General features: G+C 50.6%; 2 protein-coding genes across 2 annotated transcripts; one reads left to right on the top strand and one right to left on the bottom strand.

Annotated features, from left to right (window-relative positions):
- The first annotated feature begins 340 nt into the window (after positions 1–340).
- Positions 341–3,737, top strand: LOC122379397. Its single transcript, XM_043361572.1, has 5 exons — positions 341–521; positions 1,443–1,568; positions 1,833–1,995; positions 2,233–2,375; positions 2,556–3,737. The coding sequence occupies exons 2-5, from the start codon at positions 1,446–1,448 to the stop codon at positions 3,045–3,047; spliced, it is 921 nt and encodes a 306-aa protein (XP_043217507.1). The 5' UTR covers positions 341–521; positions 1,443–1,445; the 3' UTR covers positions 3,048–3,737.
- Positions 3,738–3,923: 186 nt separating this feature from the next.
- On the bottom strand, positions 3,924–13,428 carry LOC122379403 (palmitoyltransferase ZDHHC22-like). The gene is made up of 2 exons (XM_043361604.1): positions 13,375–13,428; positions 3,924–8,272 (listed from the first exon to the last, which is right to left on the bottom strand). The coding sequence occupies exon 2, from the start codon at positions 8,243–8,245 to the stop codon at positions 7,319–7,321; it is 927 nt and encodes a 308-aa protein (XP_043217539.1). The 5' UTR covers positions 8,246–8,272; positions 13,375–13,428; the 3' UTR covers positions 3,924–7,318.
- Between the last annotated feature and the right edge of the window lie 263 nt (positions 13,429–13,691).

Below are 13,691 nucleotides of genomic sequence, written 5' to 3'. Positions count from 1 at the left end.
TTCCGATGTCTTGTGAGCTATTAAGAAAAATCGTTTTGTGTGATGCACTAATCACTTATCAGCGTGCGAGCTTGCGTAACACATTTTGAAATTCATGATACTAAACGATCCTGACCTTGTCGTTCTAAATAACACTTCTCGCACATCCTTTCCGGGAAATCTCCTGACTCTCAGGAGTTGTATGTCACATCCCCTTTCCCTCCGCTCTAGGCCCACCGAATCGCCCATAATCATATTCTCCGATATGAGTTTGAGCTCCCACCGCCCCGTGTCCCATCCCGCCCCGCCCGCGATCCGTCCAGTCCCGCTCCGTTTGCCCTGAGGCGGTCCGCGACTGCCCGATGAGCTGCGGTCGGCCGGCGGCGACTCAGTGCGCATGCGCCGTGGATGCTGGGCGTTCGGGTCACTGACCCGCGGAGGCACCGGCCGGGAGGAGGAGGGAGGGAGAGACGGCGGACGGAGTGAGAGGAGGACGGGGGACGCGGCACCGCTCAACGGGGCACGGAGCTGCACATAGCGAGGTGAGAGGGGGGGGGGGGGAGGGAGGAATGGCAGTGTTACTATCCACCCAGGTCAGCAACTGAGTGCTGAGGGCAGTAGGACGTGGAACTCATAAGTGATGGCATTTCTCGTCGCCGTGACCGCTATGCTGTTGTGCCACGTAAGCCAAACGGTCCGCCGCGCTGACGTCCCATTCAGTCGACGGATTGCGGGAAATCGGTGCTCCCTTGCCGGGTTCAAAGTAGGCACAAACTCGTTACATTTTAATAATATACGAGTTAAGTTTTTTATTTGCGCAATTAATTTGCAAGACTTTCAAGTGTGAAAGTTATTCATTTTGGCACAATTATGTCCTTTTCAGTCGTAACCGCAGACATTCATTCTTCTCCTCGTAATGACCCCGTGTGGGCGTCTATGTGACTACTGGTGACGAAACCGTACTATCTTGACCGTCTCATTACAAAAGAAAGTTTTATGATAGATGACTTTTGAATAAGCAATTCCGTTCACAATAAAAAACAATGGTTATAATGTGAATGCTGCGAACAGTGAAAAGGTTCAAACTTCAAAACTCGCAAAACTCGCAAAACAGTGCAGATTCCTTGCGATATCGCGGGCGCTACCCCGGAGACTGCGATGCGGCATGTAGCAGTATCGAGCGAGCTCAACGCGGCACACAAAACTAGCGCTGTCCTCCGTGGAATAATGACGCCTGTTTACAAATACCTACGCGAGTAAATCGAAATGGAGCTGCGGCGGTACCATTCATTGATCTTAGTTTGAGTGACGATGGCGATCTTGTTTCACATGTCGGGAGCAAAAAGCAATGATTGGTTTGTGAGGTTGTCTGCTTTCATCTATCGTGTTCACATATCCGTCCCCCTCACGACCGTCTTATATAGCCTTGCGACCGTCGCACTGACCCAGTGGCCGTTCTACAGAACATGGAGTTGGTGCTGGGGCTGAACAAGCGGAGCTGGAAGACGCTCGGCAGGAACACGGCTGTCATCGTGGGCGTGCTGTTCCTGATGATGGTCATCATGCCGACGCACCACGACAGGACGCCGGTCAGTGCGGGGAGACGTCACGTCACGTCACGGCCGCCGGCACCGACGACAGCGGGGGGGGGGGGGAAGTCATTTGCTATAGGTATGTTTAGCCGGCCGTTATGCTTTCTTCATCTGCATTTAACCGAATTAACGGAATGTCGATGCTTATTACTAACCTCCGGAATTTTTTAATCCAATAATGCAAACGGTGGCCTAGCCTCTAATTGTTAAATGTGATTGATGGTCGTACTTCAATTTATTAACGAGATATCGCCTTTTCAGGTGTTCACCGAAGACGGTTCGTTTCAAATATCCAGCCAGGAGATGATCAAGCACTTCAAGACCTCCAAGTGGAAGGTGCCCAAGCACGAGCTAACCGACGTAAAGGACTTTTACGACTACGTCGAGAACCCGGGCTCCTCGTGCTCGGCATACGCCCTTCTCGGTACGAAAAGGGGATGGAGAGTGGGTCGCTAGGTGTGGGGAACCACGCGATATACGATGCAATCAAAGTCACCCCGCCAGTGTCCCCGTCCCTGAACTGGAAGCTCCACAAAGTCCACATCCTAACCTTCATGAGACCGCCACGCTGAACTTCGCCGTGCGGATATCTGTTTGGCGTTTACTCACCTCAGGAGCTACCGGCGCGCGTGCTGACCCTCTGTGTTTCGGTTCTCATCAGGTGGACGTGCCTGTCACGAAATAGAGGACCACGTGGTGTGTTTCGACCCCAGTCTGAACCTGGACCACGAGAACTGCCTCGTCTACTCGTTCGGAATGCAGTCCAACTCGTTCGAGGAGGCCATGATCAACTTTGGATGTCACGTGAGTCGCCAATCGCCGTATACGCACTGTTGTGACGGGGCTGGGGATAAGACAAACTCTTACTTTATCGTAAACATTGTAACGGTATTGGTATACCTAGAAACCTGCGCTTTAAAATCCCGCTGACCGCCCCCACCTCCGTCCGTCGCCACTGACACGTCTCTCCGCCCCTGCCCACAGGTGTACACGTTCGACGCGAGTGGCGCGCGCTCGGACCACCGCCGCGGTGAGCGCTCGTTCCTATACCGCGTGCGTCTGGCCGGTAACGACTCGGCCGCCCTGCCCGGCGACCGCGTGATGACGCTACCCGAGGTGATGCGCGCCTTCGGCCACCGCGGCCGACGCGTCGACTACCTCAAACTGGACCTGGAGGACGGCGAAGAGTGGTCGGCGCTGCGCAAGATGATGACCACGCGCGTGCTGGACTCTGTGCAGCAGCTGGCTGTGCACGTGTCGGCCATCGTGCACGATCTGACCGGCCGGGAGCGGCACGACGTCCTGCGCCGGCAGTACGAGGTGCTGGTCGGCCTGGAGCACAGCGGGCTGCGGCTGGTCAGCAGCCGCCCCGACCGAGAGGGACACTGCAAGCCGCTGCCGGAAATGGACCCGCAGCGCGCCGTCTGCGAGTACCACGAGCTGCTCTATGTGCGGAAACCGGACACCATCGTCTGAGGGACCCCGACCAGCCGGCCGGCTTCACTCGACTTACGGACCCCGACCGGCCCGATACACTCGACTGAGCGACCCCGACTCTGACGGACTGACATGTGCGACTGACACGGATGACCTATGAACATGGCGGCTGGCCGACGGATGCATACGACTGACTGGTGAGTGACTGATGGGATGAAGATGAGATAAGTGAATGAGGTGTTATGGACTTCGACAGGGATGATTGCATGCCCTTATCCGTCCCGGTGTCGAGATGATTCCATCGACCGGACGAGTGAGATTGACGGCCAGTCTGACCAGCGACCGACTCGGGCATTGTTCAGATATTATCGTGCTCAAATGCCGATTGTTGACTAGTGTGTAAGATGACCACGGGTGATGATGGGTGGAACCCTGCTGCCCTCTCTGAATTCTTACCATTGGGCAAACGGGTGGATCGGAACTGGAGCCAAGAACACACGATGCCGGGGCAGTAAATATTGCGGACGGGGGGGGGGGGGGTGGACGGTCTCAGTCAAGCGCCTAAATACAGTTCCAATTGGAAACAAATAACATTCAAAACCGAGCAATACTAATGTTTTATAATTGACGACGGGTCATCGGGATACATTTCGCTGGACTGGGCGTGCTGCGTTAGAGACGTGTCTGTGAGCGTGCCATTCACAAATATATCGGAAACGTGTGACCGAATTGATTGTTTTTACCGAAAATTGACTACAATGGAGTGGAGCTTCAACACTGAATGCATGGCATATCGGCTTACGAAATCAAAATGCTCGCCGCAATTGTGTATCGGCTTATCTACGTCGCGAGATCATTCGTCGAGAGCTCAACTGCCAATGGATATTTATCAAAACTTATAATCAAAGAACTAAGTGGAATGTTATGATTGATTTATTGGACTTGATGTCACACAAATACATACAGCAACGATAGGACACACAATTCACATTGCACATTGCACAAACGATGCGTAAAATTCAGTTAGTGCGAAGTCGAGATGAAAGGCAAAGCACAATAACGATAGGAGATAAGTAGCGAAGAGCATCGTTGTAATCTACATCTGTGGTGTAGTAATCTGTGGTGTAGAACACCACAGCAGCCCGGATAGACTGGCGAGGCCGATATACGGCACGACAGAATGCTCACAGATTATAGTTATCACATCAAATCACTGCACGTCAAGCTTTATCACGTCATGGACGGAGCATTCTGAGCCAGACAGAACATCATAAGACTGATACAGCTCATGTTGGCAGCACGCACAAACGCACGCATTTCATGTCCCGGAATAATTGATTGTGCTATAACACGAGCAGAAAAGACAGGAGCATTGATGCTAGCAACTATCGACAAAGAATCCTATGAGTAAAAGGAAGGACACATCAGCATTGAACGCATGTGACATAGCCAGTAACTGGATTACAGTAACGCGCCTGTCTAGCTACATACATGCATATATCGTTGTCAGAGTCGATGTTTCGGAAATGAGGATTTAGCATGTTAGCAAAAAGAAAAAAAATGCAATGAGCGGTACAAAATGTAAATGAATAAGAGCAACATGGCTAACGTTGAAATTATTGCCGTGTGACTACAAATGGACTACAAACACATCACAAAGGCAACAATGAAAATACATGGACGTAGCCATTAACCCGTCCCTACAGGTCACATTAACCGCGATACTGAGCGAGCTGGCCAGGCCACTGTGAGATGGTATAAAAAAATAAGCTAGCGGCGTACCTAACTAAACATGGCATGGACGATACTAAACGAAGACTAGCAAGCGGTGACTATGCATGTTACGCGCATCCGGCATGTCCCGGATGAGAATAGCCCCTCGAATTAAGCTCGTAACTGAATCAGCAGATCGCTTGAGCCGTTTGGATTTCACACATTTTTAATTAATAATGCAACACAAGCACCATCTATGGTGATTATACTGTAATCCTATAGGATTACAGTAGAAAATAACACAAAATATAAAAGAAAATACAAAATGAAGCAAGATGAAGAGCAAGCATCAAAAGACATATTGGTATACTTAATAAAAAATTTAAAAAGCTTAAAAGAATGTAAAAAATGATTAGGTCAAAATCCGAGCAATAACAGGAAATTGACCGATAGGTTCATGAGGCAAGTTAAAAGTGTACCAATAAGTACTAAGAGTATTAGGTATCGCGACATTTGACTGTTGTGCCAACGTGTTATCTATGATTAACAAAGAACGTTCCTCATATTACTACCTAACATTTGTAACTATTTACATATATAAAAATCAAAATGTCTGTACGTATGTATGTAACGCGTCCGTCACGCTTGGCGGGCTATTGCTGTGGAACGGTGCGGGCTGCGGGGGTGAAATTTTGGCGCCGAGTCGGACGCGTGCATCTGTTTGTCGTATCAACTTTTCGAGGGGGTGCGTGCAGCGGTGTGCACGTGGCGGGCGCATCTTTGCCGCATTTTGGGCCGCGGCCGGCGCCGAGCAGACGGCACGTGCCGTAGGCTCAGTTTCTTCGCTGCAAAACTGAGTGAAATTAAAGCCGGAAGGTCACTGACCTTTGGCAATGAATACCGGAAAAGGGCACCGCCGGCCAAGAGGAGACGCCAAATTTATTCTGGCCATAACTCGGCCGCTACTGGGCCGATTTTGATGAAAATTGATTTATTACGCTGCGCGTAATGCTGTCCCTCTAGTTACATATATAAAAATCAAAATGTCTGTACGTATGTATGTATGTAACGCGTCAGTCACGCTTGGCGGGCTATTGCTCCGAAACGGTGCGGGCTAGGGGGTTGAAACTTTGGCGCCGGGTCGGGCGCGTGCAACCATTTGTCGTATTAAATTTTGGTGGGGGTGCGCTCGTCGGTTTGCACGTGGCGGGCGCATCTTTGCCGCATTTTGGGCCGCGGCCGGCGCCGAGCAGACGGCACGTGCCTTAGGCTCAGTTTCTTCGCTTTCAAAACTGAGCCAAATCAGAGCCGGAAGGTCACTGACCTTTGGCAATGAATACCGGAACAGAGCACCGCCGGCCAAGAGGAGACGCAACATTTATTCTGGCCATAACTCGGCCGCTACTGGGCCGATTTTATTGAAACTTTATTGAAACTTGACTTATTACGCTGCGCGTAATGCTCGGCACCTAGTAGTTCATAAAAATAGAGCCCAAAGCATAAACAAAATGTTTAGCAGGTAGCAATAGACAAGCAAGACAAAACAGGAAAGACAGCATGGGCTGGAATGACTAAAAAGAAGTGAATTAGCAATAGGTAGAATGGGATTGTCGGTCTTTAGCTCTGCGATAAATCAAACAATGCACTCCATACAAAACGATAACAACAGCTCCACCCTTAACTAGTACTATGCTGTAGAACTGCGCTAAATCTACATCCGAAGAGCATATCAAGCGATCAAACCTCAAGGTCTAAGAACTAAAACTAGCCGCGCCGGTCCCCGTTATCACGCTACACAACGGCGTGTCACCAGAATGTTTACGACAAACCATAAACTTGAGCTACATGAATTTTCGTTTTGCGTGAAAAAGACAGCTTGAATGACGTCATACCAACATGACGATGCAAAATGCATCTGTTATGCTATGCTGTTACGCTGCGAAATAAATCCTACCCAAGTACTAAAGATGTAACTAATTATTGGAATTGACAGTAAAAAAGTGAATGATGCCTTTCTACATCGAAGCAAAATCAATCTAGGGTGAATGGCGGATGACAGTCACAAAAAAGACAATTTAGCGGATAGGTAAGCCCCAATTTGAGCGCAGACGGTCGTTATGCTATTCATTGCCGTATGACGGCGAGCATTTAGCAGCCCTTAGAGCCTGGCGGCAGTCCAAGCGATCGCTGCCCCCTGAGTCTATCGCGTGACTCTTCCCCGACAGGAATCGACCTCGTACACTTTTATGGTCGCTATACAGGCCGTCGCATCTAGGAATAAGACATATAATCCGGCATTTACTCTCCTCCGCTTCCAGCAAACGCGTATCTAAAATCGACCGTGCGCTGATCTATAGATATTTGGTAGGCACTTTTTATAACCTGCCCATTAGACACGAATGAGATGCGAGAGGGATAAGATAATACTACTTTTGAGCATAACATAGGCTGAAGATGCAGCAGAAAATGTGTTATGCATCAGCACGGGTATATACCGCTCTTGGGTTTGTAATAGGCGACCCGTCCCGTAATGCCCATACCCTGACCTGGTGCTGGCCTCCGCTCCCGGTGACACCGATCCTCCCGAGTCCGACTACTCAGAGCACCTTGATCTCCTCCAGGCCGAAGTCGTCGCGGTCGAGGCTCGGGTAGGGTCGCCGGTCGAGCGGCAGCAGCAGCTGCAGCAGGCCGTGGCGGCCGAACACGCGCCGGCAGTGCTGTCCGGCGCGCGGCGACACCTCCAGGCGCGGCGTCACCGACCACATGTGCGCCACCTGGCCGGACGCCAGCAGCGCCATGTGGTAGCCGAACATGAATCCGGTGCCCAGGCAGGTGGTGACGGCCAGGTAGAGCAGCACCAGGTAGCCGACCGCCAGGCCGCTGACCGTGCCCAGCACCCAGCTGGCCACCGCCGCCGGCGGCAGGAAGTTCACCGCCCCGTGCACCGTGTTCAGCGGAAGGTGCGCCGCGTGCAGGTGGCCGCCCAGCGTCCAGGCGGCCACCGCGCAGCCCAGACACGCGTGCAGGCAGAACGACACGAAGTAGACCATGTTGTCGCGGCCCACGCAGGCGCCCAGGAAGAAGCAGTGGTGGTCGCGCAGCCGGATGCAGTGGCGGCACAGCGGACAGTGGTGCGAGCACGCCGGCACGTGGAACGCGCACCGGCGGCAAAAGTGGACGCCGTCGGCGATCTGGTAGCGCGGCGCCGGGTCCATGAGCCGCTCGTGCACGTCGGCGGCCGTGGGTCGGATGGTGGCGCACTCGGCCGGCGCGCGCTGCGGGTACCGACTGACGTCGTTCTCGGGCCGGTCCGACAGCTGCACGAAGCTCGGGTGGCGCATGAACTGGGCCCAGTTGGCAGCGATCAGCGCCGGGAACAGGAAGCAGAACCACACCGACTCGCCGTCCAGCAGGCGCAGCAGCACCGTGACGGCCGTCAGAGAGCCGATCAGCGACACGTGGATCGTCGGCGCCAGGTACTTGGCCACTATGTACGAGCGGTCCACAGGGGTGTCCCCGCCCATGGCAGACAGCTGGGCAGTCTCACCAGGCTGTAATCAACACATATTGATCATGGTCAGCTGAGTAAATGCACCACAAAGTGACAAGAACACTGAAATGATTATATTTGTATATAATTTATTATCCTGACCAGACACAGCCAGCCTGGGCATTATTCCACAGTTATCTTAATTTGAAAAGCAAGGGAAGGGACAGGTTCAGTTCAGTAATGGCATAATTATCTTAGTTTTGCTTGCTTCTTGACAAGAGAGTGAGAATAGATAAGGAGAGAGAGAGAGAGAGAGAGAGAGAGAGAGAGAGAGAGAGAGAGAGAGAGAGAGAGAGAGAGAGAGAGAGAGAGAGAGAGAGAGAGAGAGAGAGAGAGAGAGAGAGAGAGAGAGAGAGAGAGAGAGAGAGAGAGAGAGAGAGAGAGAGAGAGAGAGAGAGAGAGAGAGAGAGAGAGAGAGAGAGAGAGAGAGAGAGAGAGAGAGAGAGAGAGAGAGAGAGAGAGAGAGAGAGAGAGAGAGAGAGAGAGAGAGAGAGAGAGAGAGAGAGAGAGAGAGAGAGAGAGAGAGAGAGAGAGAGAGAGAGAGAGAGAGAGAGAGAGAGAGAGAGAGAGAGAGAGAGAGAGAGAGAGAGAGAGAGAGAGAGAGAGAGAGAGAGAGAGAGAGAGAGAGAGAGAGAGAGAGAGAGAGAGAGAGAGAGAGAGAGAGAGAGAGAGAGAGAGAGAGAGAGGAGAGAGAGAGAGAGAGAGAGAGAGAGAGAGAGAGAGAGAGAGAGAGAGAGAGAGAGAGAGAGAGAGAGAGAGAGAGAGAGAGAGAGAGAGAGAGAGAGAGAGAGAGAGAGAGAGAGAGAGAGAGAGAGAGAGAGAGAGAGAGAGAGAGAGAGAGAGAGAGAGAGAGAGAGAGAGAGAGAGAGAGAGAGAGAGAGAGAGAGAGAGAGAGAGAGAGAGAGAGAGAGAGAGAGAGAGAGAGAGAGAGAGAGAGAGAGAGAGAGAGAGAGAGAGAGAGAGAGAGGGTGGGTGAGAGGGTGAGAGTGAGAGTGAGCGTGAGAGTGAGCGTGAGCGTGAGCGTGAGCGTGAGCGTGAGCGTGAGCGTGAGCGTGAGCGTGAGCGTGAGCGTGAGCGTGAGCGTGAGCGTGAGCGTGAGCGTGAGCGTGAGCGTGAGAGAGAGAGAGAGAGAGAGACAGAGACAGAGAGAGAGAGAGAGAGAGAGAGAGAGAGAGAGAGAGAGAGAGAGAGAGAGAGAGAGAGAGAGAGAGAGAGACAGAGACAGAGACAGAGACAGAGACAGAGACAGAGACAGAGACAGAGACAGAGACAGAGACAGAGACAGAGACAGAGACAGAGACAGAGACAGAGACAGAGACAGAGACAGAGACAGAGACAGAGACAGAGACAGAGACAGAGACAGAGAGAGAGAGAGAGAGAGAGAGAGAGAGAGAGAGAGAGAGAGAGAGAGAGAGAGAGAGAGAGAGAGAGAGAGAGAGAGAGAGAGAGAGAGAGAGAGAGAGAGAAGCATATCAAAGATTTAAATGCCACATAGATAGCTCAGCAGGTTAAGCTTAGTGACATGTAATTTAACATGAGCTTTCCCAGTAGTGAAAGCTCATTTTAGAGTCACTCCAGCCCTACATGTATGAAACTCCTAGTGAAAGGGAGGATCTGCAGTTAGTCAGTGCAGCAGCCAGCAGCAGCCAGTTGAAGTCAGTGAAGAGGGATGGAGTGTCTAACTTCGAACAGTGCACTTAACTTTGGCATTTTGGTATCGGTAACCCTGGCGTCACCGGTAGCGTTTTCGTTCAAGGTTAAGGGGCCACCCTGCCAGGCCAAAGCATGCTGTGACGCCACTGGGTAAGAGAATATTACGTAAAGAACGACTCAGGCAGACTCAAACCGACTCAGGCAGACTCAAACTGACTCAGGCAGACTCAAACTGACTCGACCGACTCAAACTGATTCAGATCGACTCAGACTGACTCAAACTAACTCAGACTGACTCAACCGACTCAAATCGATTCCGATCGACTCAGACAGACTCAGACCGATTCGGATCGACTCCGACCGACTCAGATAGACTCAGAACGACTCAAACTGACCCAGAACGACTCAACCAACTCAAATTGTTCCGATCGACTCAGACAGACTTAACGACTCAGACACTCAGGTAGACTCAAACCGACTCAGTCAGACTTAGACCGACTCAGATAGACTCAGAATGACTCAAACTGACTCAGACCAACTCAACCGACTCAAATCAATTCCGATCGACTCAGACAGATTAAGAATGACTCAGACAGACTCAGGCAGACTCAAACCGGCTCAGGCAGACTCAGACCGACTCAGATAGACTCAGAACGACTCAAACTGACTCAGACCGACTCAACCGACACAAATTGATTCCGATCGACTCAGAAAAACTCAGAACGACTTAGGCAGACTCAGAACGATTCAGACCGACTCAGAGCGACTCAAACTGACTCAGACCGACTCAACCGACTCAAATCGATTCCGATCGACTCAGACAAACTCAGAACGACTCAGACAGCCTCAGACAGACTCAAACCGACTCAGGCACACTCAAACTGACTCGATCGACTCAAGCCGATCCAGGTCAAACCGATGGGTCTGTCTGAGTCGGTCTAAATCGGTTTCAGTCAGTTGAGTCGGCTTGAGTCTGCCTGAGTCTGTCTTAGTCGATCGGAATCGATTTGAGTCGGTTGATTCGGTCTGAGTCAGTTTGAGTCGTTCTGAGTCTAGCTGAGTCAGTCTGAGTCGATCTGAATCGGTTTGAGTCGGTCGAGTCAGTTTGAGTCTGCCTGAGTCTGTTTGAGTCGTTCCGAGTCTTTCGGAGTCGATCGGAATCGATTTGAGTCGGTTGAGTCGATCTCAGTCAGTTTGAGTCGTTCTGAGTCTATCTGAGTCGGTCTGAGTCGATCTGAATCGGTTTGAGTCGGTCGAGTCAGTTTGAGTCTGCCTGAGTCGGTTTGAGTCGTTCTGAGTCTGTCCGAGTCGATCGGAATCGATTTGAGTCGATTGAGACGGTCTAAGTCAGTCTGAGTCGATCTGAATCGGGCTGAGTCTGCCTGAGTCGGTTTGAGTCTGCCTGAGTCTCTCTGAGTCGTTCTGAGTCTGTCTGAGACTCTGAGTCGATCGGAATCGAATTGAGTCGATCGGAATCGATTTGAGTCGGTCTGAGTTAGTTTGAGTCGATCTGAGTCGATCGGAATCGATTTGAGTCGGTCGAGTGAGCTAGAGTCTGCCTGAAACGGTTTGAGTCTGCCTGAGTCGTTCTGAGTCTATCTGAGTCTCAGTCGATACTGATAGAGTGGTACGGTATCTTCTCTTCCAGTGACGTCACAGCATGCTTCGGCCTGGCACGGTGCCTTGAACGAAAACATTACCGGTGACGCCAGGGTTACTGATACCGGCATTTTAATTCTCCTCATTTTCCGGTTGCCTACCCAGAATTGCAGGATCAGACTGGGTCCTAGGCTAGTGATGCTTAGTGTGGGCTCAAGCTCTGTCAATTCATCTATTCAGATATTTGAGCTAAGTTTCTAAAAAAGCAAATGAGAAAGGAAAAACCTTATTGTTATATTTTCCAGCTGAAAACATGCAGTGATTCAAACAGCCTGGCCTATCCAGAAAGGAGCTCTTGGATGCTGGAGGGGACATACCTAATCTAAAAAATATCCATATGCAGTGTTCAATCCAGGGCTGTGGAGTCTGAGCCAGTCTGAGTAAATTTAGGAAGCCAGACCTGAGCTCTGTTCACCCCCCCCCCCCATTTATTTATCAGCACGCTGCGAGCATGCTGCTACTTCTTGGCTCCTCATTGGTCAAATTCAAGTGGTCTATTTGTTAGACCAATGAGGGACCAAAAAGCGCCAGCAATAACTTCCTTGTACGCATAGGTGGGCACGATCCGTTCCTCCGTTCCTCCGTTCCGGAACGTCGTTACAATTTTTAGGAACGGAGGAACGGACTCGTTACATTTTAAAAAGGGTAACGGACCAAGTAACTTCCGTTACATTGGTTGTTCGTTCCTCCGTTACACTTTACAGTTTAGTCCGTTCCTTCGTTCCTCCGTTACTTTTCGTTATCCGAGCGGGTTGATCTTTCAGCTAACTCACAGACATTAATGCAGCAGCGGAATGGTGGATTATTGAGCAGCCCTGACTTGAAGACGGAAGATGGCCTCAGGGCTCAGTGTAGGTACTGGCCTTCCGCAATGAGCCGGCGTTGCAGTACCTATGTGTTCGCAAAGTTCAACACGGGCGTCCCTTCAAGCGCCTCAGTAGAGCGCATGTTCTCAATGGGAAAAGATGTGCTACGTGCAAAAAGGGCTACCCTCTCAGAAAGTGGCAGCGGAACATCTTCAATTAAGGGAAGGGGCACTGCCGACTTTTGGTCCCATTCATTCCATGCAACGCACATAGGGCTAATGTTAAAATGCCAAAATCAAAGGGGGCACGGTGCGCCGGTGCCCCCCCCCCCCTCGTTCCGCCGCCTATGCTCTCAGATGCCAACCTGGAACGTCTAGTGTTCGTGAAGGGCAACGGGCATCTGGCCGGGGACAAGTGATGCGCGCATCAGTACCACCAGACGTTCCAAGGTTTAGTGTCCAATCAGTGCCCGCTGTCTTGGCAGATTTGGTGGGCATTCCGCTTTCTCGGTAGGTTTAGTATGTGTCAGAATAATCTCAAAAATGTGTGAAATACACAACATTTTAACGTGTTTTATTTTGCTGTAACGGAGTAACGGACTAAAGAACTTCCGTTACATTATATGCAGAGGAACGGAGGAACGAGTAACGGAAGTCACGTTTTGAAGGAACGGAGGAACGAGTAACGAAGTTACAATTTTGGGGAACGATGCCCACCTATGCTTGTACGGGGAAAACCGACAGCACGCTGATATAAAAACAGCGGACAAACAGGGCCCTGGAGTCTGAGTCAGAGTCACTGACTGAGTCAGAGTCACTGAATAACCATCACTCTGCAGGCCTGGCAGGGCTGCAGAGAAGGAGTCAGAGTTGAAGTTGGTCAGAGTATGCAGTTCTTCTAGGAGTCAGATAGCAAAATTAAAAAAAAAAAATAGGAAAAGAGGGAGTGAACCTAGAACTAAAAAATAATTAACTACGTGTAATACCTTGGTAAAACCTATAATCGAATCCGACGTGTATTTATTACAATGCGCAGCGGTTACCCCTGGGAGAAATCCAAGGGTACATTTGCCATTCAAATAATAGATTATCAAAAATGTTTGAACATTGTTGTCATGGTGACGAGAAAAGGAGCCAATGAAAAACGCAAAAATAATATCCTAGTGGGCCTGCGTGGTCAGTTTGCTGCTTTTGAACAGGAATAGCAAGCTTTGTCTGCACTCAAAAATAGCGCACTTGCTTCATTTCCTTGTGTTCGAAGCCTGCAAGATGAGAATGCTCACAAGCACAAAATGTTCGCAAA

Source organism: Amphibalanus amphitrite, unplaced genomic scaffold (genome assembly GCF_019059575.1).
Source record: "Amphibalanus amphitrite isolate SeventyFive unplaced genomic scaffold, NRLGWU_Aamphi_draft 000076F_arrow, whole genome shotgun sequence".
Lineage (NCBI taxonomy): Eukaryota > Metazoa > Arthropoda > Thecostraca > Balanomorpha > Balanidae > Amphibalanus > Amphibalanus amphitrite.
The sequence above is the reverse complement of the archived record's forward strand: the minus strand, read 5'-3'. Positions and strand labels throughout refer to the sequence as shown.

What these genes read in the sequence shown, in the direction of transcription:
- LOC122379397 (XM_043361572.1), top strand. Translation starts at nt 1,446, where the DNA reads ATGGAGTTGGTGCTGGGGCTGAACAAGCGGAGCTGGAAGACGCTCGGC. An exon ending in CTCGGCATACGCCCTTCTCG is followed by an intron (nt 1,996 to 2,232) that starts GTACGAAAAGGG and finishes GGTTCTCATCAG; the next exon opens with GTGGACGTGCCTGTCACGAA. An exon ending in TGATCAACTTTGGATGTCAC is followed by an intron (nt 2,376 to 2,555) that starts GTGAGTCGCCAA and finishes CCCTGCCCACAG; the next exon opens with GTGTACACGTTCGACGCGAG.
- LOC122379403 (XM_043361604.1), bottom strand. Translation starts at nt 8,245, where the DNA reads ATGGGCGGGGACACCCCTGTGGACCGCTCGTACATAGTGGCCAAGTAC.